The following is a 25,537-nucleotide window of genomic DNA, read 5'->3' as shown; positions in this document are numbered from 1 at the left end:
GTGTGAGGGATGCAGACCATCTCTATTGTACAGCTCAATGTCAGACCACCTGATGGCATCATGACTAACAGAACCAAAACCTTCAGCTTTGCACCAATCCTTTCACCAAACATTGGACTCTGCTATACCAAGTACTTCCTCTTGTTGTCCATTATGGACAGGTAAGACCTCTTTGTATCACACAGAACTGTACAGGAGTCATGAAGAAATCTACCAACAATGACACAAGAAGGAGACCTCATCGTATGACCACAAGATCCTCGAGAATCCAGAATCCCACCACCATCCCCTCACCTCCATCCCTGATCCCTACAAGACAGAAGACACAGAAGATTCTAGAAGTCACCAAGAAGATGATAGAGCTGCTGACAGGAGAGGTGAGCGGTGCCGGGAATTCTGGGACATTCTCCAGTAACAGACAAGGGATGTGTCTGGATGGTGACTGTATCATTGTGTGTGTCAGGTTCCCATAAGGTGTCAGGATGTCACTGTCTATTTCTCCATGGAGGAGTGGGAGTATTTAGAAGGACACAAGGATCTCTACAAGGACGTCATGATGGACAATCAGCCGCCCCTCACATCACCGGGTAAGAGGAGACTTTATTGTAAAGGAGAGAGCAGTACGGAGGATCCACCTAGATCCCCCATCATCTGATAAACACATAGAAACAATGGATTCAGTCTCAGGAGATGGGAGGAAGCGGTGTGGGACCTCTGCAACTTGTCTCATGTGGACATCTAGGCCACCACTGATTGCTGAATACCAATATGAGTCCTGACCCTTACACTGTATAATTTATATTGTACATTACATACTCCTGACCCCTGCACTATATACTCTATGTTGTACATTAATACTCCTGACCCCAGCACTATATACTCTATATTGTACATTACATACTCCTGACTCTTGCACTATATATTCTGTGTTGTACATTACATACTTCTGACCCCTGCACTATATAATCTATGTTGTACATTCCATACTCCTGACCCCTGCACTATATACTCTATGTTGTACATTCCATAGTCCTGACACCTGCACTATATACTATGTTGTGCATTACATACTCCTGACCCCTGCACTATATACTCTATGTTGTACATTCCATACTCCTGACTTCTGCTCTCCCCCCTCTGCTATATAGACACGTAATATGGATTATCTTTTGTTACACCCATTTCCTACCAGCTGGACATTTTATATCGGATGATGTGATTGGAGCACAGACTTTTACATGGTGATAATAATGTGAGAACATCCTCCAACTTTGGACCCTTAAACAGAAAGTGATAATGAGGGAGGAGTCAATACCCCAATGATGGTGGTCTTCAGGATCAGTCCAGTCTTCATCTTGGTTGTTCTCCCCCATCCTCACTCTCTGACCTCTGGTGGGGCTCAGCCCCGCTGTTCTTCATGACTAAATCATGGAGTAAATAAGGAAGTGCAGTACTTCTTGTGTTGGGAAGATGGCGATGAGTGATAGAGGGGGTGGGGACCCTCGTCCTATAATCCCCTCATCACTGTCCCTCCTGTAAAAGACAGTTCTGGTTGTTTCCTCACTCTCTGACTAAGGTCCATGAATAAAGAAATGACCTGGTAGGAGATCAGAGGAGCCATTTCCTAGTTCCCTTGAGGGTGGAATTGTAAGCTCCTCAGAGACCAAGCTGCCTGATGTGGGCAGAGTCCTGGTTTGGGGAACCAATCAGCTCCTGTCTAGTAATCCTCTTGTCTTTGTATTTTAGTCCATGGCCGGAAGATGAGGAAAACCTCAGAGGATTGTCTCACTTTGTCTCCAGACTGGAAAGTAGAAGATGAGGACATCACACAGTATAGTCCAGGAGAAAACCCAGCTCCCTCCAATGTCCATCTGGCACCACCCAGTGTAGATGGACCATCGGATTCCTCGTATCCTGAGGAACCTCAGACTGTGTGGGACCGGGCCGGCCTTCCCAAAGGGAGGAGCTTCTCCTGTACTGAGTGTGAGAAATGTTTCAACTTTAAATCCAATCTTAATAGGCATAAAAGATCTCACACGGGGGAGAAGCCGTACTCCTGTCCTGAGTGCGGGAAATGTTTTTCAAGGAAGTCCCATCTTTACAGACATCAGAGATCTCACACGGGAGAGAAGCCGTATTCCTGTCCTGAGTGTGGTAAAAGTTTTTCACAGATGTCCCATCTTTTCACACATCAGAGATCTCACACGGGAGAGATGCCGTATTCCTGTCCTGAGTGTGGGAAAAGTTTTTCACAGAAGTCCAGTCTTCACTCACATCAGAGATATCACACGGGGGAGAAGCCGTATTCCTGTCCTGTGTGCGGAAAATGTTTTGCAGAAAAGTCCAATCTTTACAGACATCAGAGATCACACACAGGGGAGTAGCCGTATTCCTGTCCTGAGTGAGGGAAATGTTCTTCACTGAAGTCCTATCTTCCAGCACAGCAGGGGTCCCACACAACCCTGGAGGTATATTAGTGCCTTGAGTGCGGGAAATGTCTTCTAGATGAATGTTGCTGTACATCCCAGCTCTCATGTGGGGAAGAAGCACACCGTGATATACACCTCAGATATACTCCATGACTGATCTTCATCATGGAAGAAACAGTTCATAAGGAGATCAGAGGTCCCTAAAGACATGAATGAAGTGTGGGACCGGGATGGCCATTGATGGCAGAAGAAGAATAAAAATGGAGTCCTGACTTGGAGCACTGGGTTGACTTTTCATTGAGGTGCAGCCTATGTACTATGGATGGCTTGCACCTACATGGAAGGGGGTCTGCTGTGTTGGGGGAGGGGTTTATGGGAAGGCTGGAGGAGTATATAAACTAGGATGGAGGGGGAGGGAGAATTTGATTATAATGGGGTAGACAGATCAGACAGGGGTCAGTACTTATTGGGGGGTGGAATGAGGAAAGATGGGGGAGGGCTATGGCAGATGGTAAGAAGGTTCCCATGTTACAAACAACCAGTAGAATTGGTACCATTTGTATGAAAATAAAAAATACATAAAATCCGTGTGAACAAGGCATCAGCGAATGAACAAGGCGTCAGCGAGTGAACAAGGTGTCAGTGAGTGAACAAGGTGTCAGTGAATGAACAAGGTGTCAGCGAATGAACAAGGCATTGGCGAACGAACAAGGTGTCGGCGAATGAACAAGGTGTCAGCGAATGAACAAGGCGTCGGCGAATGAACAAGGTGTCAGTGAATGAAAGTGTTTGTTCCCCAATGCCAGAAGTGTGCCCAGCACAATAGGTGAGTTGGAAGGTTTGGTGCATGAAGAGAACTAGGATTGAATTGGTATTGCTGAATCTTGGCTTCATTCTTCACATGACTGGGCCATTCATATTCCTGGCTAGGTTCTCTTTCGGAGAGACGGGGGAATAGGAAAGGTGGTGGTTGTGACGTACATGTGACATGAATGTACAGATTTGAGTAGATAAGATGTGACCTGTAGAGAATATGACAATGTAAATTTAGCTCATTCTTTATTATTAAAGAAATATTCAGTCATAGGTACTCAGACAGGAGGTCATCAATTGACATCTAAAAAGCCTGGCTTCCTCTGGAAGTGGCACCTGGGGGCTAATAAGATTTTGTCACCTTCTGGGAAAACCGGTTTGAAGGAAATGGCTGTAGACAGATTGTCTCCCTGACATCGGGAGCTCAAAAATAATATATATACACATCAAAGGAAATGTTTCATTGCTGAGAACAGCTAAATTATTAGTTGCAGAGAGATGAAAATACTTCCTTTTCATGGGGCACCCTTTGGGTCGCACCAACATATAACAACCATATTTGTGGATTAGGTAGAAGGCCAGGAAAATGCAGGAAATGGTTAGGTGGTGCTGGAGTGCGAAAGGCAAACAATGTTTGGTACTGTTGCAATCGGACTGATGCGCTGGTGTTGGAAATCCAATCCCCGACTTGGTGTTTCAGGCCAGTCTTGGTCCGATTGACCTTGGGCAGGTCAGCACCCAGGACATCCTGTGGGCAGGAACAGGAACACCCCTCAGGGTCAATTGGACCAAGACCGGCTTGAAACACCAAGTCGGGGATTGGATTTCCGACACCAGCGCGTGAGTCCAATAGCGACAGTACCAAAAACTGTTCGACTGTCGCACTCCAGCACCACATAACCATTTCCTGCATTTTCCTGGCCTTCTACCTAATCCACAAATATGGTTTATAAATGTTGGAATTTGTCATGGGTTCTCCACACGCCACGCCTACAGTGACTAGCTAACCGAGGTGCGCACATGTGGCAGTGACTTGGGGTAAGAGGGAATAAAGGGGACTTAACTCTGAATATATAAATCCATATATAAGACAAGCAGTGATGTACTTCCACAGCCCACACTATGTTTTGGCCACCACCAGAGGGAAACTCTACTCCGATCCAGCTGGCTGACCACACACACTGGCAGTTACAAATCTTACATACAATTTGGTGCACTGATTAGAGTTGAGGAGCATCTTAGCAATCACACACCCTTCTAGGGTTCCTCCGGCTATCCTACAACTGAGCCTTGTTAGGAGGAAGTGGGTGTGGTTGTTACAGACTGCTGTGTGTGTGGACTGTCCTGAGCTCCACAGGTCTGATCTGGAGCCTGGGGCTCAATTTTGGAGCCTATCCCAAAAAGGATGGTGGAGCCTGGCCGTGACCCGGGTGGCGGAGGAAGTCATGGGGAGCCGGATACCGGTCCTAGGACATCTACAGAGGACCTAGGAAAGGGCCTTAAGCCTGGTGAGACCTATACAGCCTATCGGGGACGTGTTACTACGCATGTGAGGAAACTTGCTGAGGAGGAGAAGTTGGCTCAAATGAAACTTGAGCTGAAGAGGTTTAAGGCCTCTTTTGATCATTTTCGGCGCACAAAGAGGAAAAGTAGGAAGCCAGAGTTGGAGAGCATGGAGCGGGCGGTCCGTGTGCAGAGTGAACTTGTCTCCACGCTGAAAGCAGTGAGCAGCATACTAAGGGAGAAGTATGTTAATGAGGACCGGGTGAAGCAAGTGCAGGAGAAAGCCTTGGTGGCCGCAAGAGGCCAGGCAGAGGAGACCCTTTCATCTGAGGAGTCATCTGACCCTGCCACAGGAGCACCGGCTGGTATGGTCCGGCAGGTCGGGAGTATCTACACCCAGGGATACGGTGAGTGAGGGATCAGAGTCCATCTCTCCCCAACAGCAACAGCTGGAGAAAGCAGATTGAACGTCCCAGGTGGAGCAGGAGGAGTCATGGAGTTGGTGACTGAGCTGGAGTCTCCCCTCCATGGGAGGCAGTTTGCCTTCTCATCCGAGGACATGGATGCAGAGGATGACAACTGTCCAAGGCGCCTGCAGCAACAGAGCAAGGAGAAAGCTGTGTTTGTTGTGCTGGAGAGGCTCTCCAATGCACTGGGCTGGATGTGAGCAGAGTGGAGGGAGAGCCGCAGGGGGGATGTGAGCAGAGTGGAGGAGAGCTGCAGGGGGGATGTGAGCAGAGTGGAGGAGAGCCGCAGGGGGGATGTGAGCAGAGTGGAGAAGAGCCGCAGGGGGTATGTGAGCAGAGCGGAGGGAGAGCTGCAGGGGTAATGTGAGCAGAGTGGAGGGAGAACCACTGGGGGGATGTGAGCAGAGTGGAGGGAGAGCCGCAGGATGGATGTGAGCAGAGTGGAGGAGAGCCGCAGGGGGGATGTGAGCAGAGTGGAGGGAGAGCCGCAGGGGGATGTGAGCAGAGTGGAGGGAGAACCACTGGGGGGATGTGAGCAGAGTGGAGGAGAGCCGCAGGATGGATGTGAGCAGAGTGGAGGAGAGCCGCAGGGGGGATGTGAGCAGAGTGGAGGGAGAGCCGCAGGGGGATGTGAGCAGAGTGGAGGGAGAGCCGCAGGGGGATGTGAGCAGAGTGGAGGGAGAGCCGCAGGGGGGATGTGAGCCGAGTGGAGGGAGAGCCGCAGGGGGATGTGAGCCGAGTGGAGGGAGAGCCGCAGGGGGGATGTGAGCCGAGTGGAGGGAGAGCCGCACGGGGGATGTGAGCAGAGTGGAGGGAGAGCCGCAGGGGGATGTAAGCAGAGTGGAGGGAGAGCCGCAGGGGGGATGTGAGCCGAGTGGAGGGAGAGCCGCAGGGGGGATGTGAGCCGAGTGGAGGAGAGCCGCAGGGGGGATGTGAGCCGAGTGGAGGGAGAGCCGCATGGGGGATGTGAGCCGAGTGGAGGGAGAGCCGCACGGGGGATGTAAGCCGAGTGGAGGGAGAGCCGCAGGGGGATGTAAGCAGAGTGGAGGGAGAGCCGCAGGGGGGATGTGAGCCGAGTGGAGGGAGAGCCGCAGGGGGGATGTGAGCCGAGTGGAGGAGAGCCGCAGGGGGGATGTGAGCCGAGTGGAGGGAGAGCCGCAGGGGGGATGTGAGCAGAGTGGAGGGAGAGCCGCAGGGGGATGTGAGCCGAGTGGAGGGAGAGCCGCAGGGGGATGTGAGCAGAGCGGAGGGAGAGCCGCAGGGGGATGTGAGCAGAGCGGAGGGAGAGCCGCAGGGGGGATGTGAGCAGAGCGGAGGGAGAGCCGCAGGGGGGATGTGAGCAGAGCGGAGGGAGAGCCGCAGGGGGGATGTGAGCCGAGCGGAGGAGAGCCGCAGGGGGGATGTGAGCCGAGCGGAGGAGAGCCGCAGGGGGGATGTGAGCCGAGTGGAGGGAGAGCCGCAGGGGGGATGTGAGCCGAGTGGAGGGAGAGCCGCAGGGGGGATGTGAGCAGAGTGGAGGGAGAGCCGCAGGGGGGATGTGAGCAGAGCGGAGGGAGAGCCACAGGGGGGATGTGAGCAGAGCGGAGGGAGAGCCACAGGGGGGATGTGAGCAGTGTAGCTGGCCAGCTAAGACCAGTCCTAGGTTGTTAATATGGGTCACATATATGTGTATACCAAACCTGCCAATACCCTCAGTACAGTATATATGTGCATATGTTAAAGCCAAAAGCAGAATCATTGCTGTAATTTATGTCTTTGATTGTTATATGACATTTATATATTCATTGTGTTAGCAGAAGCAGAAAAGGAAAATATGCCTTTAAGAGTTAGTTAAAGATGAGCCAATCACTGACAGCCTCACACTGTACAGAGCCTTAACCAATCCCAGCCAGTTTCACATTTGTGCCTGTGTAAAACTTTCTGCTAGATTGTTCTAGAGTCACTTGCTCATCAGACAGAAGAGGAAACAGACAAGTTCCAGTCAGAGAAGCTCTATGGAAGCAGAGAAGGCCAAATAGGTATTTAATGCACTTGTGTGTTCCTCTGTTGTTTAACAGTGCAGGTAGATCTGTGTGTACAATCTGTTGTATGTGTTTACTTGTAGTTCCACCGAATCAATCCAGTGTAAAGTAAATACAAACAAGTCTGTAGAGTAATCGAAATACGAAATAAGCTATCGATATAAGCTAACGAAATATACAGAACAAAATAAGTTATTGATATAATCCACCAAATTAAACCACTGTAATACTAAAGAATTAAGCCTGTAATATGAATCGAATCAAGCCACTATAAGATAAATGAAACAAGCCATTGTAAGCCGTGTTATATGAAGAAGATTGACGTTATTAAAGAAGTTAACTAAAGTATTCGGTGTGCTGTTTAACCACTTGCCTACCGGGCACTTATACCCCCTTATTTACCAGGCCAGCTTTCAGCGCTGCCGCACTTTGATTGACAATTGCACAGTCATGCAACATTGTACCCATATGAAATTTTGATCATTTTTTTTTCACAAATAGAGCTTTCTTTTGGTGGTATTTAATCGCCACTGGGCGCTTTACTTTTTGCGCTATAAATAAAAAAGTGCAAAACATTTGAAAAAAAAAAAAGTTTCTTTGTTTCTATTATAAAATTTTTCAAACAGGCATTTTTTCCTCCTTCATTGATGTGCGTTGATGAGGCAGCACTGATGGGCACTGATAGGCGGCACTGATGGGCACTGATAGGCAGCACTAAAGGGCACTGATAGGCAGTACTAATAAGGTGGCACGGATAGGCGGCACTGATAGACAGCACTAATTAGGGGTCACGGATAGGCGGCACTGATATGCAGCACTGATAGGCGGCACTGATAGGTGACACTGATGATGGGTACTGATAGACGGCACTGACTGGCATCACTGCTGGGCACTGACTGGCGGCACTGACTGGCACAACCCCTGGGCACTGGTGGGTGGCACTGACTGGCAGCACTGGTGGGCAGCACTGGTGGGTGGGCACAGGTGGGTGGCACTGGTGGGCACAGGTGGGTGGGCACAGGTGGGTGGCACTGCTGGGCACATGTAGGTGGCACTTCTGGGCACAGGTAGGTGGCACTGCAGAGTGGCACAGGTGGGTGCACTGCTGGGCACAGGTGGGTGATCTGCTGGGCACAGGTGGGCAGAGCTAGTGGGCGCACTGCTGGGCACAGGTGGTCGGAACTTGCGGGTGGCACTGCTGGGCACCGATCATCAGGGCGCTGATCATTAGTGCCCTGATGATCGGTGCCGATCCCCGCTCTGACAACTGCCGGTTCTCGGCAGTACTTTCCTCACGATCTGACAGCGTGAGGAAAGTGCAGCCGAGAACCAGCACTTGCATTTCCCTCTGATCAGCGTGTCATTGGACACCGCTGATCAGGTGGTAAAAGGCCGCTGTGATTGGCCTTTTACCACATCACGTGATCAGCTGTGTCCGTAGGACACAGCGATCACGGAGATCGCCGGGTGCGCGCCCCCTGGGGTGCGCAGGAGAGCGGGTTCTGGGGGGACGTCATATGACATCCACTCAGAACTGGCCGGCCGCAGTGAAGCCGTCATTCGGCTATCTGCGGTCGGCAGGTAGTTAATCCTACTGCATCCATAGAGCGGCATTGGAGGAATTACAGAGTAAAGTCAGTCTAATCAAACAAAGAAACAGCAATTGTATAATTTTTCTAATTCCACAGCGCATAAGGCACTACAAGTGCTGCGCCTGCCACAGTGGAACTATTACCCTCAGAGGTCAAGCAACAGCGCTCCTCAACTTGCACAGTAAAGAGTAAACTAGAGAAACAGAGCGCCATCATATACCGCCACGCGGAAACAGCTCAGCAGAACAACAGTATAGGCCATAGCACGTGCGCATTAGTCAGACTGCAGCCGACTCTTAAAGTGGCATACCGGCAAAGGCAAGACAGTCAGAGAAAGAGCGCCAAACCTCCTGCACCCCTAGAGAGAGAAAGAGATGCAGGGGGGGGGAGGGCCAGAGTCCAGAGCTAGAGTGCCTGCTCCGCTATCCATAAAGAGACCACGTGTTGCATCCAGAAAGTTCACGATAACAATAGCAAGTCACCGCAGAGCATCGCAAGTCACCACAGAGCATCGCAAAGTCACCACAGAGCATCGCATCAAGAAAAGAAAAGTCTCCTTTAAGACTGACGTTTGTTTCTGCAACCTTCAGATCACGGTATCCTGCTTTTCAATTAAGGTCAGAGCTTTCCTTTATTATTCACTTATGCACATAGTTTTCTGCAAGAGACATTTTTGTGCTCAAGAGAATACAGACTTTTAATAAAAGAGAGACAGTTATAGTATATGACTCTGATGTATTTAAAGTGAAAGTCATTTATTGCCTGCGTTTTGGTGCTATTACATGTAAAGTGATAGTCATTTATTCTTGCATTTGGTAGTATTGTATTTAAAGTGACAGGTCCTTATTATTCATATTAATTGTTATAGCATTCAGAAATGGCTGAGCCTAGCATTGCCACCCCACTGTTAGCGGATGCAATGATAGACATAGTAGAAGGTGAAGAGCAAGAGAACCTGTCTGAATCTGAAAGGTGCAATGAAACGGTAATCTCACCCCAAACAAATATAGCTCAAACAGTTGAACTAAGACGTTCATCACGGGACAGAAAACCGACCCAAAAGGTGCTAGAAAATTTGGAGCAAGTGGCAGCACTGAAAGGAAAAAGGTTCGCCCGAATGTATGAGAGGTGGAAAGTATACACCATAGACATTCGCAGAAAGCTAAAACAAGAGAGCATAAAAGAGAATTTGAGTGAAATGATACAGTAGAAGATTCTGAGTCAGAGCTTATGACAGCATGGGGTTTATTTACTAAAGCTGGAGAGTGCAAAATCAGACTCCCTTCTGCATAGAAAACAATCAGCTTCCAGGTTTTATTGCCAAAGCTTCATTGAACAAACTGAGGTTAGAAGCTGATTGGTTTCTATGCAGAAGGGAGTCTGATTTTGGACTCTCCAGCTTTAGTAAATAAACCCCCATATGTCAACTTGCGGTCATCCTTGACACCCTCCCAGGATATTGTAAGGAACATGGATACATGTACCGCAGTCACTAGGGATTTAGTGAAGCTTATGAGAGAACTATCATCTGCAGCAAATTATGATGAAGTCAAGGCATGAAAGGGAATGAATGAGCTCTTCATGAAAGACTATGCTAGGTCCTTAGGAGGAACCACAATCTCAAGTGTGACTTCCATCACTAGCAGAAGTGCCAGCCACATACCGTATTTTTCGCTCTATAAGATGCACTTTTTTCCCCAAAAAAAAGGGGGGAAAATGTCAGTGCGTCTTATGGAGCGAATATAAAGCGGCCTGTCCGGTATTTCTGCTGCCACCATGTCAGAATACTGGGCCGGCCGCTCAGCTGTTCTCTCCTGCAGGGCCTTACCTGTTCCTCGCTCCAGCGCTGCACAGTCTTCCCGCGCTGGCTTCTGTGACAGCCCGGTGCTCACTGCGCATGCGCTGCACTTTGTGAATGATCCGGTGTCTTCTGGGACACATGACAGGTCCCAGAAGGCGCCGGGCCATTCACAAAGCGCCGCGCTTCTCGCGCATGCGCAGTGGGCACCCGGCTGTCACAGAAGCCGGCCTGGGAAGAAGAGGGAAGGACAACTCCACGGAAGTGGGAGCGGGTACCTGTCAAATTCAGGTACCCGCTCCCCCTCCCTCCCCAAAGGTCAGCAGTTTCTGGTCATTCCCTGCACTGTCAGAAGTCTCTGGTCATTCCCTGCACTGTCTGCAGTCTCTGGTCATCCCCTGCACTGTCTGCAGTCTCTGGTCATCCCCTGCACTGTCTGCAGTCTCTGGTCATTCCCTGCACTGTCTGCAGTCTCTGGTCATTCCCTGCACTGTCTGCAGTCTCTGGTCATCCCCTGCACTGTCCGCAGTCTCTGGTCATCCCCTGCACTGTCTGCAGTCTCTGGTCATTCCCTGCACTGTGTCCGCAGTCTCTGGTCATTCCCTGCACTGTCCGCAGTCTCTGGTCATCTCCTGCACTGTGTCCGCAGTCTCTGGTCATCTCCTGCACTGTGTCCGCAGTCTCTGGTCATCCCCTGCACTGTCAGCAGTCTCTGGTCATCCCCTGCACTGTCTGCAGTCTCTGGTCATTCCCTGCACTGTCCGCAGTCTCTGGTCATCTCCTGCACTGTGTCCACAGTCTCTGGTCATCTCCTGCACTGTGTCCGCAGTCTCTGGTCATCTCCTGCACTGTGTCTGCAGTCTCTGGTCATCTCCTGCACTGTGTCCGCAGTCTCTGGTCATCTCCTGCACTGTGTCCGCAGTCTCTGGTCATCCCCTGTACTGTGTCTGCAGTCCATTGGTTCCGAATATTTTTTTTCTTGTTTTTCGCCTCTAAAACCTAGGTGCATCTTATGGAGCAAAAAATACGGTAACAGAGTTCTCAAGTACGTCAGCCAAAAGAAAGGAATTAGCTGAACAACTCGCTGCCAAAAGAGCAGAAATTGAGATGGAATCTGCAATTGAGGCTCAGTGCCAGGAAATGGAAACTCAGCACCATAAAATGGAGGCTCAGCGCCATAAAATGGAAGCCAAAATGGAAGCTCAGCACCATAAAATGGAGGCTCAGTGCCATAAAATGGAAGCCGAAATGAAAAGTCTGGAAAGGCAAAAGGAAGTTAAGATTATAGAAGCCAGACTCAGAGTGCACGAAGAGGATACGAACCAGGGTAGTCATAGATCCAAATCAGTGCTAAGTGGAGAAGCTGACTCCTACGTTCTTCCTTACGCCCAGGAAAATGGAAGGAAATCTCCAGCATGTAGTGAAGAAATAAGTCATAGTCCTTCCATCCCTGCTCAGAGAGAAAAGAAGAGAGACTCACCTGATTCAGAACAAAGTGGAAAAGGAGAACCAGCTAATTCAATTCCCATATGTCATGGCAGTGGTCACGAGGAAGTTGCAACTGTTGACCAGGCAAAACCTCATAGAAGCTTTCTCACTGGACTTCCTGTTCCGGAATCTACTATATTCTCTGGAGACATACTGAAGTTTATAGAATGGAAGGCAAGTTTTGAAATGATCATTGAACATCATTGCTCCCGTCCAGTGGACAAGTTATTCTACCTCCAGCGGTATACTGGCGGAGAAGCAAAAAAGGTTCTTGAAGGTAACTTCTATAGGAAAGGTGAAGAAGCCTACAAGCAAGCTTGGGAAAAATTAAATGCAAGATATGGTCATCCTTTCTTAGTGCAAAGAGCTTTCAGAGAGAAGTTGATAAACTGGCCTAAAATAGGTCCTAAAGAACACTTCAAGCTCCAAGAGTATGGCGACTTCCTGCAAGCATGCAGCAATGCTATCCCACATGTTCAAGGACTAGAAGTATTGAACGACTATCTAGAAAACCACAGGATGCTAGCCAAGCTACCATAACAAGTGGCTTCTGGATGGAATCGCTATGTGACTGAACAGTTAGATCACGGCAAAAACTTCCCAAGTTTCAAAGAGTTCTCTGAATTTGTCAATGAGGAAGCAAGAATAGCGTGTAATCCAGTAACAGCATCTTATGTCTTAAAACCCTTAGAAGAAAGGCCTGCAAGAGAGATAAGATGCTCAAGAGCAACTAACTTTGCAACCAACACAGCTACTAAAGGTCCAGATGCCCATGAGAGCAAGTTCAACGTCATTACTGGGATCAGTAAAGAGTTTGTACCGACAAGACTTCAAACTACCTTCAAGTGTATGTTCTGTGATAAGAATCACTCCATACATAAGTGCCAACAATTGAAGGAAAGGTCTCCAGACGAAAAGAAGAAGTTTGTGCTTGATAATCAGCTGTGTTTTGGATGTTTAAGAAAAGGCCATATTACTAAAGAATGCAAGAAAAAGGCCACTTGCAGCGTTTGTAAAGGACGTCATCCTACACCACTACATGAAGAACATCCAATGAAAGAGAAATCCTTAATGCCCAAGGACACTGAGGAAGAAAATAAAGCGACAGTATTCTCTTGCAGAGTGAGAGAAAGAGAAATCAATGGCATGTCAATGGTTGTACCAGTGTGTATTTCAAATCCTAAAAGGAAGAACAAGAAGGTATACGCCTATGCGCTACTGGATGCCCAGAGTGACGTCACCTTCATTGATCAAGAAATCTGCAAGAAATTACAAGTGGCCACAGAACCAGTGAAACTCAAACTCACCACAATGACTGGAAGAGACACATTGGTGAACAGTCAAAGAGTCAAAGGACTGAGAGTTAGAGGACTCCACTCAAACTGCATATTAGATCTACCTCCAGCTTATACAAAAGACAACATACCTCTGGATCGAGATTGCATACCTACCTGTGAAACAGCCAACAAATGGGAACACCTATCTGTCATATCTCATGAAATGTCCCCGCTGAAGGAATTTGGTGTTGGACTGTTGATAGACTACAACTGTCCCGAGGCGTTGGTGCCACGAAAGATAATCGCAGGAGGAAAGGGTGAACCCTATGCAGTCCAAACTGATCTAGGATGGGGTGTTGTTGGAGGAAAACGACAGATTGCAGATTCAGGACAGGTGACAGGATTGTGTCATAGAATATCTGTCCAAGAGTTACCAACTGTAAGTCCAGCGAAAGTACTCAAAATCCTAGAATCCGACTTTGCAGACATAAGTTCTAATGAAAAGAGTATCTCCCAAGAGGACATAAAGTTTGTACAAGTTCTAGAAGATAATATTCAGCAAAATCAACAAGGTCATCTTGAAATGCCCCTACCTTTTAGAGAACGACCTCATCTGCCAAATAACAGAGATCTTGCCCTGGCAAGATTGAAAAGCTTAAAGAAAAGGATGGGAAGAGATCCCAAACTCAAAGACGATTATTTGAAATTCATGAAAGAAATCCTCAAAGAAGGGCACGCAGAGAAAGTTGATGGTCAGCATAAAAATGGAGAAGTGTGGTACATCCCACATCAAGGTGTCTATCACCCAAAGAAACCAGATAAGATCAGAGTAGTTTTTGATTGCTCAGCAAGGTACAATGATGTTGCATTGAACGATCATCTACTAAAGGGACCAGATCTTACAAACACTGTACCTAGAGTACTCTGTAGATTCAGAAAGTATCCCATATCCTCATGTGCGACATTGAAAAGATATTCCACCAATTTCATGTGAAGGAAGAAGATAGAGACTTCCTGAGGTTCCTATGGTGGGAAGACGGAGATACAGATACAGAGCCAGCGGAATACAGGATGAAAGTACACTTGTTTGGAGCAGCATCATCCCCAGGTTGTGCTAATTATGGTATGAAGTATCTGGCCAATCAGAATGAAAAGGATTGTCCATCAGCAGCAAATTTTTTGAAGAAAAACTTTTATGTAGATGATGGTCTTATAAGCCTAGAATCCTCAGAATCGGCAATTCAGTTGGTGAGAGAGAGCCAAGAGTTATGCGCAAAGGGAAACCTGCGTCTTCACAAATTCATCTCAAATGACAGAGAGGTACTAGAATCCATCAGTGACTCCTAACGTGCATCAACAATGAAGAATGTGGATCTTAACTATGATCCTCTTCCAGTTCAGAATGTACTCGGATTGGGATGGAATGTAGAAAACGACAATTTTTTCTTTGAAATATCCATGGAAGAGAAAGTTCCAACTAGACGTACCATTCTTTCCACAGTAGCCTCAATATATGATCCGTTGGGATTCTTGGCACCAGTAATCCTCAGAGCAAAAGAAATACTGCAAGAATTATGCAGACAGAAGTTGGGATGGGACGAACCCATACCTGCAGGCTTGAGGCCAAGGTGGGAGAGTTGGATAAGAGACTTGCAAAATTTGAAAGAAAATTGGATACCCAGATGTTTTGTACCTTCTGATTTCGGAAAGTACAAGAAAATAGAACTTCATCACTTTTCAGATGCCAGTTGTCATGGTTATGGTCAGTGCTCCTACATCAGAGCAATAGGAGAAGGAAAGATACACTGTGCCCTAGTTATGGAAAAGGCCAGAGTAGCACCCAACAATATTCAGACAATACCAAGACTCGAACTAACAACAGCCGTCGTTTCAGCCTCAGTAAGTCCGTTTCTGAGAGAAGAATTGGAATTGAAAATAGATGAAGAGCATTTTTGGACAGACTCACAAGTTGCCCTAGGTTACATAAACAATGAAGCTCGAAGATTCCACACCTTTGTCGCTAACAGAGTTAAAAAAATTAGAAAAACAATGAATCCAGAACATTGGCACTATGTTGACACAAAGCAAAACCCGGCAGATCATGCTTCAAGAGGCCTAAATGTAACAGAATTGAAGAATTCAAACTGGTTCACCGGTCCAGAGTTCCTTTGGGAAAGGGAAATCATACCCAATGAAGGTTATACAGAACTGTCTATGGGTGATCCAGAAGTAAAGGTAGTTCAAACATTGAGCACTGCTGCCAAGTGTCAAGATGACATACTTGAACGACAAGCCAGATGTTCAAAGTGGAATACAGTCATAAACATTGTAGCTCGAATTCAACGCTTAGCAAAAGGAATCAGAAAGAAAGAATTGTTGAATGTAGAGGAAAGAGTGAAAGCTGAAGAAACGGTTATAAGACTCATTCATCAAAGATTCTACAGTGAAGAATTGAAGAGACTTAGTCAAGAACCTAAGAGACTTCCAAACAACCACCCATTGTACAAGCTTAATCTTATTCTGCAGGATGGTATACTGAAGGTGGGAGGGAGGCTGGAAAATGCATCGCTACCTAACAGAGTTAAGCATCCAGCAATTCTACCCAAAAACTCTACCTTCACAAGATTGATTATCAATCACTACCACAACAAATCCTTGCATCAAGGAAGAAGCTTTACTCAAAGCTGTTTGAGAGAAGGTGGTTACTGGATAGTGAAAGGAAGCAAAGTTATAGCGAAGTACATAAGCAAATGTGTAATCTGTAGAAAGACACGTAGACCTACAGAAGAACAAAGAATGGCTGATCTACCAGCTGATCGTGTAAACCCATCACCACCATTTCTTTATAGCGGAATGGATTGCTTCGGCCCATTTATCACCAAACAAAACCGCAAGGAGTACAAGAGATATGGACTGATATTTACGTGTCTAAGCTCCAGAGCAATTCACCTGGAAATGTTGGAAGATATGTCAACCGACGCCTTTATCAACGCCTTAAGATGTTTCATAGCCATTAGAGGTACTGTCAGAGATCTTAGATCTGACCAAGGATCTAATTTTGTTGGAGCAAAGAATGAATTGAACAAGGCTCTAAAAGAGATTGATAAAGAAAAAGTAACTGAGTACTTGTTAGAGAAACAGTGTGATTTTCACATGAATGCTCCACATGCAAGCCATACAGGCGGAGTCTGGGAGAGGCAAATCAGAACTGTAAGAAACATCCTAAGTTCAGTGTTGAAAAAGAACGCTGGAAGATTAGATGATGCTTCACTTAGGACACTATTCTATGAAGTAATGTCTATTGTTAACAGTCGTCCACTTACAGTCAACATCAACGACCCAACAAGCTTGGAACCTCTAACTCCCAACCATCTACTTCACCTTAAGTCTGATTACATACAGCCACCGCCTGGCAACTTCACCAAAGAGGATTTATACGCAAGGAAAAGATGGCGAAGAGTTCAATATCTATCAGAGCAGTTTTGGAATAGATGGAGCAAGGAGTACTTAGCTCATCTCATACTAAGAAGTAAATGGCAAACGCCTAGAAGAAATGTTCATGTTGATGACATAGTGTTAGTAAAGGAAGACGACTTACCTAGAAGTCAATGGAAATTGGCCAAAGTCCTAGAAGCTCCAAAGGACGAAGAAGGACTAGTAAGAAGAGTATTGTTACAAATGGGAGACTCAAAACTGGACAAAAAGGGAAAATGTCTCACAACTCCACTCAAGTTGGAACGTCCAATACAAAAGTTAGTTGTTCTGCTTCAGAGTAACAAAGACACTTGAGAGTTGAGAAACTGATGGAAAATTCCTCAAATTCATGTTCGAATCCTATTACTGAGAACATAGAATTATAGGTAATTTTGGTGGGAGTGTAGCTGGCCAGCTAAGACCAGTCCTAGGTTGCTAATATGGTTCACATATATGTGTATACCAAACCTGCCAATAACCTCAGTACAGTGTATATGTGTATATGTTAAAGACAAAAGCAGAATCATTGCTGTAATTTATGTCTTTGATTGTTATATGACATTTATATATTCATTGTGTTAGCAGAAGCAGAAAAGGAAAATATGCCTTTAAGAGTTAGTTAAAGATGAGCCAATCACAGACAGCCTCACACTGTACAGAGCCTTAACCAATCCCAGCCAGTTTCACATTTATGCCTGTGTAAAACTCCCTGCTAGGATTTTCTAGAGACACATGCTCACCAGACAGAGGAGGAAACAGACAAAGTTCCAATCAGAGACGCTCCATGGAAGTACAGAAGGCCAAATAGGTATTTAATGCACTTGTGTGTTCCTCTGTTGTTTAACAGTGCAGGTAGATCTGTGTCTAAAAACTGTTGTATGTGTTTACTTGTAGTTCCACCAAACTTACGAATCAAGTCACTGTAGAGTAATCATAATCCAATCGAATCTATCGAATCTAACAAATCTATCGAGATAAGCTATTGAATCAACCCAGTGTAATACAAATTAAACCATTGTAATATGAAAGAAACAAGCCATTGTAAGCCGTGTTATATGAAGAAGATTGAAGTTATTAAAGAAGTTAACTAAAGTATTCGGTGTGCTCTTTAAACCTACTGCATCCATAGAGCGGCATTGGAGGAATTACAGAGTAAAGTCAGTCTAATCAAACAAAGAAACAACAATTGCATAATTTTTCTAATGCCACAGCGCACTAGGCACCAAAGGGTGCTGCGCCTGCCACAACGCTAGCTTTCTTCTCCTCCAACAATAAAGTACTACAGGAAGCTATCGCTCGGGCCCAGGAGGACTATAAGAAGGTTTTTAACAAAAGACGAAGAGGGGACCTGGTGCTGCAGCCCGGGGATAAAGTGTGGTTGGCAACAACGAACTTGAAAATGCTATGTCCATCGAAGAAATTAGGACCAAAGTTCATAGGCCCCTTTTGCGTAAAGCGGATGGTCAACGAGGTGGCATACAAACTTGTCCTCCCTGACACACTCAAGATACACCCGGTCTTCCATGTGTCCTTGCTGAAACCAGTGATCCCAGATGCCTTCCCAGAACGAGAATCCAGACCTCCGGAGGCCATAACGGTAGAAGTGAAAGAAGAATTTGAGGTGGAAACAATCGTGAAGCGCCGAAGGAGGGGGGGTCAGACCCAATTTTTTATTAAATGGAAGGGCTATGGCCCTGAGGACAATTCTTGGGAACCAGCCCATAATGTCCATGCACCCAGACTTGTCTGGAGGTTCCTTCGTGATCACCCGTGGTGGAGAGATCGGGTGGGCACCCAGAGGTTGCCCGTAGGGGGGGGGCAATGTCAGGGATCCCCACCGCGATGGGCTCGGCGCAGGCGCAGTGCACCGCCCTGTGTCAGAATGCGGGCACTGAGACCTGGCCGTCCGCAGCGAGGGAGTTCGCGCATGCGCAGTAGGGACCGCGGACGCGTGCGTGGCACCAATGACAGCGCAGGGCGGGATATTTAAATGGCCCTGAGCTGTCATTCAGTGCCTTCTGGTCTTTCCTTGTATCCTGTATCTGCGAACCTGTACTAAGTGAGTTACTGACCCGGATTGTACCTGACCTTGTTGCCTTCTCCTGCCCAGACCCTTGCTTTGCCTGACCTCTCTCCTGAATGCCGCCGTTTGGATCTGACCTTCCGTTGCTGACCTGGCGTGTGACCCGACTACTCTCTGCCCGCTGCTTTGTACTGCTCCGTCCCCACTGTTACCGACCTGGCCCATTTGACCTTGCTCTTGCTCAGCCATCCATCCATCCCGACGGGATCACCCGACCTCCTCACATCAGGCTCTTCCCTGTGGGAGCCCCTGGTGAATACTGCTACCACTGACAGGCGTGCTCAGTAGCCACGACCTGGTCTCGGGGTACTTCAAGTCCATCCCCCCCATCTGGGGCTCTGGTGAACACGTACCCTGGGGCTTAGATTCCGTGCGCTGGGGACGTCTGGCCAGTGGAGTGCTAGTGGTACCGCCAGGCAGTCCTTTACAGATGATCTCTGTGATTTGTCACTGGCTCACTACCTCTACTGGAAGTTTACTCCAAGCATCAACTACTCTATCAGTAAAATAATACTTTCTGGGATTAGTTGTGAACTTTCCTCCAGTTAGTTGGAGGTCATGTCCCGTGTTCTTCATTTTGGTTTCATATTGAAAATCCTGCCCTCCTGAACCTTATTCACTCCTTTGTTGTATTTAAAGGTTTCAGTCATGTCTCCCCTTTCCCTTCTCTCCTCCAGACTGGACATGTTACGTTCCTGAAGTCTCTCCTGATATCACTATTTGTATTCCCCGTCTCTGGACTCGTTCTATCTTATCACCTTTATGTAAGTGAGGTCTCCAGAACTGGACACAGTATTCTACATGAGGTTGCTGGTGACCCCTCTAGTGATAGATCTATCTAGAGGAATCAGGACCTCCTTCCTCCTGCCGGTGACCCCTCTAGTGATAGATCTATATAGAGGAATTGGGACCTCCTTCCTCCTGCCGGTGACCCCTCTAGTGATGTAAAGATCTATATAGAGGAATCAGGACCTCCTTCCTCCTGTCGGAAACCCCACTAGTGATATATAGATCTATATGGAGGAATCGGGACCTCCTTCCTCCTGCCGGTGACCCCTCTAGTGATATAAAGATCTATATAGAGGAATTGGGACCTCCATCGTCTCGCCAGTGACCCCTCTAGTGATATATAGATCTATATGGAGGAATTGGGACCTACTTTCTCCTCCTGGTGACCCCTTTAGTGATATATAGATCTATATGGAGGAATCAGGATCTCCTTCCTCCTGCCGGTGACCCCTCTATTGATATAATGATCTATAGAGGAATCTGGACCCCCTTCCTCCCGCCGTTGAACCCTCTAGTGATATAAAGATCTATATAGAGGAATTGCGACCTCCTTCCTCCCGCCGGTGACCCCTCTAGTGATAGGATCTATATAGAGGAATTGCGACCTCCTTCCTCCTGCCGGTGACCCCTCTAGTAATATATAGATCTATATGGAGGATTCGGGGCCTCCTTCCTCTCGCCAGTGACCCCTCTAGTGATATATAGATCTATATGGAGGAATTGGGACCTCCTTCCTCCTGCTGGTGACCCCTCTAGTGATATATAGATCTAATTGTAGGAATCGGGACCTCCTTCCTACTGCTGGTGACCCCTCTAGTGATATAAAGATCTATACAGAGAAATGGGGATGTCCTTCCACCTGCCGGTGACCCCTCTAGTGATATAAAGATCTATATAGAGGAATCAGGACCTCCTTCCTCCTCCCGGTGACCCCTCTAGTGATATAAAGATTTATATAGAGGAATCAGGACCTCCTTCTTCCTGCTGGTGACCCCTCTAGTGATAGGATCTATATAGAGGAATCAGGACCTCCTTCCTCCTGCTGGTGACCCCTCTAGTTATATAAAGATCTATATAGAGGAATCGGGACCTCCTTCCTCCTGCCGGTGACACCTCTAGTTATATAAAGATCTATATAGAGGAATTGGGACCTCCTTCCTCCCACCGGTGACCCCTCTAGCTATATAAAGATCTATATAGAGGAATATGGACCTCCTTCCTCCCGCCGGTGACCCCTCTAGTGATATAAAGATCTATATAAAGGAATCAGGACCTCCTTCCTCCTGCCGGTGATCCCTCTAGTGATATAAAGATCTATATAGAGGAATCAGGACCTCCTTCCTCCTGCCGGTGACCCCTCTATTGATATAAAGTTCTATATAGAGGAATCTGGACCCTCTTCCTCCTGATGGTGACCCCTCTAGTGATGTATAAATCTATATAGAGGAATTGGGACCTCCTTCCTCTCGCCAGTGACCCCTCTAGTGATATAACAATCTATATAGAGGAATTGGGACCTCCATCGTCTCGCCAGTGACCCCTCTAGTGATATATAGATCTATATGGAGGAATTGGGACCTACTTTCTCCTCCTGGTGACCCCTTTAGTGATATATAGATTTATATGGAGGAATCAGGATCTTCTTCCTCCTGCCGGTGACCCCTCTATTGATATAATGATCTATAGAGGAATCTGGACCCCCTTTCTCCCGCCGGTGAACCCTCTAGTGATATAAAGATCTATATAGAGGAATTGCGACCTCCTGCCGGTGACCCCTCTAGTGATATAAAGATCTATATGGAGGATTTGGGGCCTCCTTCCTCCTGCCGGTGACCCCTCTAGTGATATATAGATCTATATGGAGGAATCGGGACCTCCTTCCTCCTGCTGGTGACCCCTCTAGTGATATATAGATCTAATTGTAGGAATCGGGACCTCCTTCCTCCTGCTGGTGACCCCTCTAGTGATATAAAGATCTATACAGAGAAATGGGGATGTCCTTCCACCTGCCGGTGACCCCTCTAGTGATATAAAGATCTATATAGAGGAATCAGGACCTTCTTCTTCCTGCTGGTGACCCCTCTAGTGATAGGATCTATATAGAGAAATCAGGACCTCCTTCCTCCTGCCGGTGACCCCTGTAGTGATATAAAGATCTACATAGAGGAATCAGGACCTCCTTCCTCCTGCCGGTGACCCCTCTAGTGATATAAAGATCTATATAGAGGAATCGGGACCTCCTTCCTCCTGCCGGTGACACCTCTAGTTATATAAAGATCTATATAGAGGAATCGGGACCTCCTTCCTCCTGCCGGTGATCCCTCTAGTGATATAAAGATCTATATAGAGGAATTGGGACCTCCTTCCTCTCGCCAGTGACCCCTCTAGTGATATATAGATCTATATGGAGGAATTAAAAAGAGAACAATCCCCTGCGCTTGAATGGAAAAATCCCTACCCCTAAGCTGCTAACACCTCCCTTCAACCATAAAGTCTAAATAATCGATATATAATGGTGTAGCGCTAAATAAATACTAACATAAGTGACCAAAATCAGACTAAATATGATGAATAAACAATCATAAGTGAAAAAGTGTACCAATAATAAATTAGTGCACACACACAATCAATATAAAAGGATAACCCCAACTACAGGGACCAAACTAAGTGAATAACATAATTAGTGCATGTGTACAAAAACACTCTGTGAAAATATTATATATATATTGTCTTGGAAATTCGCTTTAACGAATTTCTCCTTACCGTGAGTACTCGCAGTTGGATGCGCAGAAATCCCCCATAAAGCTGTGCGAATCTCGCTTACCACGACTGCAGCTAAATTACACGATTCCTGCCCATCCAAATACTTTGGTTCTGTTGAAATGTGGGGGTGGAGCTCCGTTACCCTAGAATGATCAAACGACACTCAGGATCCTGTTGCAACTCACATAAGGGCTGATTTTAGACCCAGCTCTCTGTTTTATTAAAAATACACACATGCCCCCCACATGAATAAAGTCAATCCCCTCCCACCGAACAATGCAATGGGGATTGCCTATACAGAGGATGTACATTCCAATTGGAGCATAGCCTTTGCTATTATCTATCACTGGTCCTCCCCCATGAGTCTTCTGAGGTCAGCAGACTTCCTCCCCTTCCCCCCTATGAGCCATCTGAGGTCATATTTCCTGTCCTACTAGCTTCTATTGGTATGTAAAATTCTCTGCACAAGCACTCCCTAAAAATATCAGTCTGTACCTGGATGGGCCCGATACGATCTTTATTAAAACACATCCATCCGAGATACAGTTCAGATTAGTAATGGGTTGTAAGATATGCATAAGCCTACACACGGAGTTCACACCGCTTGCGCATTGCGTTATGAAGCCCATGTGGTACCATGCTGCTGATATGTGGATACAGGCCCACGGTCTACTGACAGCAGCATTCGCATGGAATGCCGTGGTGGTATACACGCCGGTCTATAAGCGCAGATCTGCCATCTCATCCATTACCAAGCTGAGTACTGTAATACATACATTGTACATGCGCATGGCCCAATTGCAGCCTTCAGAGCTTTAATTAAGCCACACGAGAGACATATGAATAACACGAATATATGACACATTTAAAGTTCGACCAACAATACAAAATTTCCATGACATTCCCTCCTGTTTTATCATATTCTCCTCGTGTTCCTTCTTGATCTTCTTCAGCTTGATGGGTGTAGTCTCAAACTTCAAAGAGTTCCTGTAGTTGTCCCTGAGAATAAAGCTCCACGGGGTACCTGAAACAACAAGACCCGACGCAGACTCGACGCAAACAGGCTTGATTGAAGCGATGATCCTCAAGAGCGTTGGAACCTTCACTACAGGAAGGCTCTTGCAAAAACCACAAACAGACTTGTGGTATGAATAAAGCTTGTGATCCCACGGTGGTCTGGGGAGATCCAGCAATAGATTCTCAAATTGCCCCTGCAGACGGGGCCACGCAAGGCTGGTCTCGACCCAGACAGTTTTCCAAATCGCAGACACAAACAATGATGAGGCTTGAAGCTTGCTTGAAGGTCTTGGAGAATGTGGTCTTCAGAGAGATAAATTAGAGGGAAGCCAGGACGTAATCTGTAGAGAAGGTGGTTGGTTGGTGAGGTCTTCCTCCGATCAGTGGTTGGAGTGGGATCCCCGGAGCGGGCATGGAGATGTGGTCGTCTGCCCGAGCTTGGCTTACACGGTCGATGAGGCAACAGGAACATCTCACCGCGGCATATAAAAGGCAGATGAAAAAGAGAAGCATCAGGATATACACTCCCACTTCCTTCAACCAAGATCCGATGGAGAACAGGAAATCTCCCAATCCTCCCAAACCCTTGAACGGATTCCAACCCTCACTAGCTATAGCTCTAGCTTTTCCCTGTAGTTCACTAACTTTGTCCATATGGGCCTGGACCTTGTCATCGGTGTCTTCTATCCAAGTACAACAATCCTCTCCGATGAACTCACAGAACCCCCCTTTGGCGGCTAAAAGATAATCAAGGGCCATCTTCTCCTGAAGCACTAAAATTCCCATCTGCCGTTGTTCTTGGGCAATTTCTCTGACAGCCTCTACGGTCTCGTTAAACATACTATCCACGATGACAGAAAAATTGTTCAGGCGCTTCATAAGTTCTATTCCCCATCCTGTCCATGAGGGGAACCAAGCCCATGCCTGGTCGCCCTCAGAGAACAGTTCCCTGCGAACTCTCCCTGCCATCCTTACCTTCTTGTGGACCATCAACTCTTCATGGTCCATCACTACATAGGATGCGGGGACTAGCTTTATGAGGGCACACGAACCTTTCGCGTTCTGGGGGAATGTTCTATAGGCTGCCGAACCACACAGAAAATAGTATGGACCTGTCAGAGCAGAGCAGGAAGAGTTCCTCGTTCGGCCTCTGGCACTGAGCAACAGTTGCACAGACTGGGGGATTGCTCCCTCAGTCTGCACATCACATCCGTCCTTCCAACACACGTGGTTTGGTCGGTCAGTGTGGTTACTCAGAAAGGAAGTCTGGTTAGTCAGATTGACAGTTATACCTCCCTCGCAGGTGGTAGTCCCAACAAACTTGTTACCTGTGCCAAAGCTGATGTTAAAGCACACCTGAGGGCTGCCTAGCTGTCCAGTTACCCATAATGGACTGACGAGGGTCCTACAGGAGCTAGAGCTAATATTGGTGCTGAAACTGATGTTACCTGCTAAAAATGTGTCATTAAGTTCTACCGATAAATGTCTACGTGGGGGCTGACCAGGGGTCCCTTGCTTTTTCATGCCGACGCGGATGTCATATAGGGCATGAACAGCGGCCATTGCGGACATGTGATGACTGGGTGGGGGCTTAGAGCATACCCAACAGTTGGTTTTGTTGGCGGTTCTGGCTAAACGCAGGTGCATTTTAAATAAAAGGTTGGGGTATCTGCCGTCTTTTCCTCCGTTCACACACATGTATGACATACAAACAAAAAGAAAAAGTAAAATGACACCCCTCATTCTCTGGTGTAGCTGAAAAGCTTCTTGCAGTGGCTTGCGTGCACCCAGTTGTCTCGTCCCTCGAGTTTGAGTGAGGTAGGTGTCGTCAGCTGGACTTGGTATGGTCCGGTGAACCGTGGCTCGAGTCCGGTTCTTTGATGTTTCTTTAGGACGACCCAATCACCTGGCTCAATAGAAAGAACACCTGTTATTGTATTTGGATCGGGGAGCGATTCGCGAACCCGATGGTGTATCTTCTGCAGCTCCCGTTGCAGAGATTGCACATAACCTGTAAGCTGTG

The 25,537-nt window shown here is 47.1% G+C and overlaps 1 protein-coding gene across 2 annotated transcripts in view; it reads left to right on the top strand.

Annotated features, from left to right (window-relative positions):
* The window catches only part of LOC149445415 (gastrula zinc finger protein XlCGF66.1-like), a 50,079-nt gene that overhangs the window by 9,511 nt on the left and 15,031 nt on the right, over positions 1-25,537 (top strand). The window contains exons 2-3 of one of the 2 annotated variants that reach the window (XM_089653848.1): positions 186-377; positions 464-695. In XM_089653848.1, the coding sequence (XP_089509974.1) occupies positions 186-377; positions 464-655 (384 nt within the window). In that variant the 3' untranslated portion in view covers positions 656-695. Of the gene's footprint in view, positions 1-185; positions 378-463; positions 696-25,537 lie in introns of those variants that run through there. The other variant, XM_089653847.1, reaches the window with a different exon arrangement.

The sequence above is a fragment of the Staurois parvus genome, unplaced genomic scaffold, assembly GCF_062004578.1.
Source record: "Staurois parvus isolate SC_StPar_1 unplaced genomic scaffold, SC_StPar_1.0 ptg000721l, whole genome shotgun sequence".
Classification (NCBI taxonomy): Eukaryota; Metazoa; Chordata; class Amphibia; order Anura; family Ranidae; genus Staurois; species Staurois parvus.
Note: the sequence above shows the minus strand (reverse complement) of the source record. Positions and strands in the feature narration are given on the sequence as shown.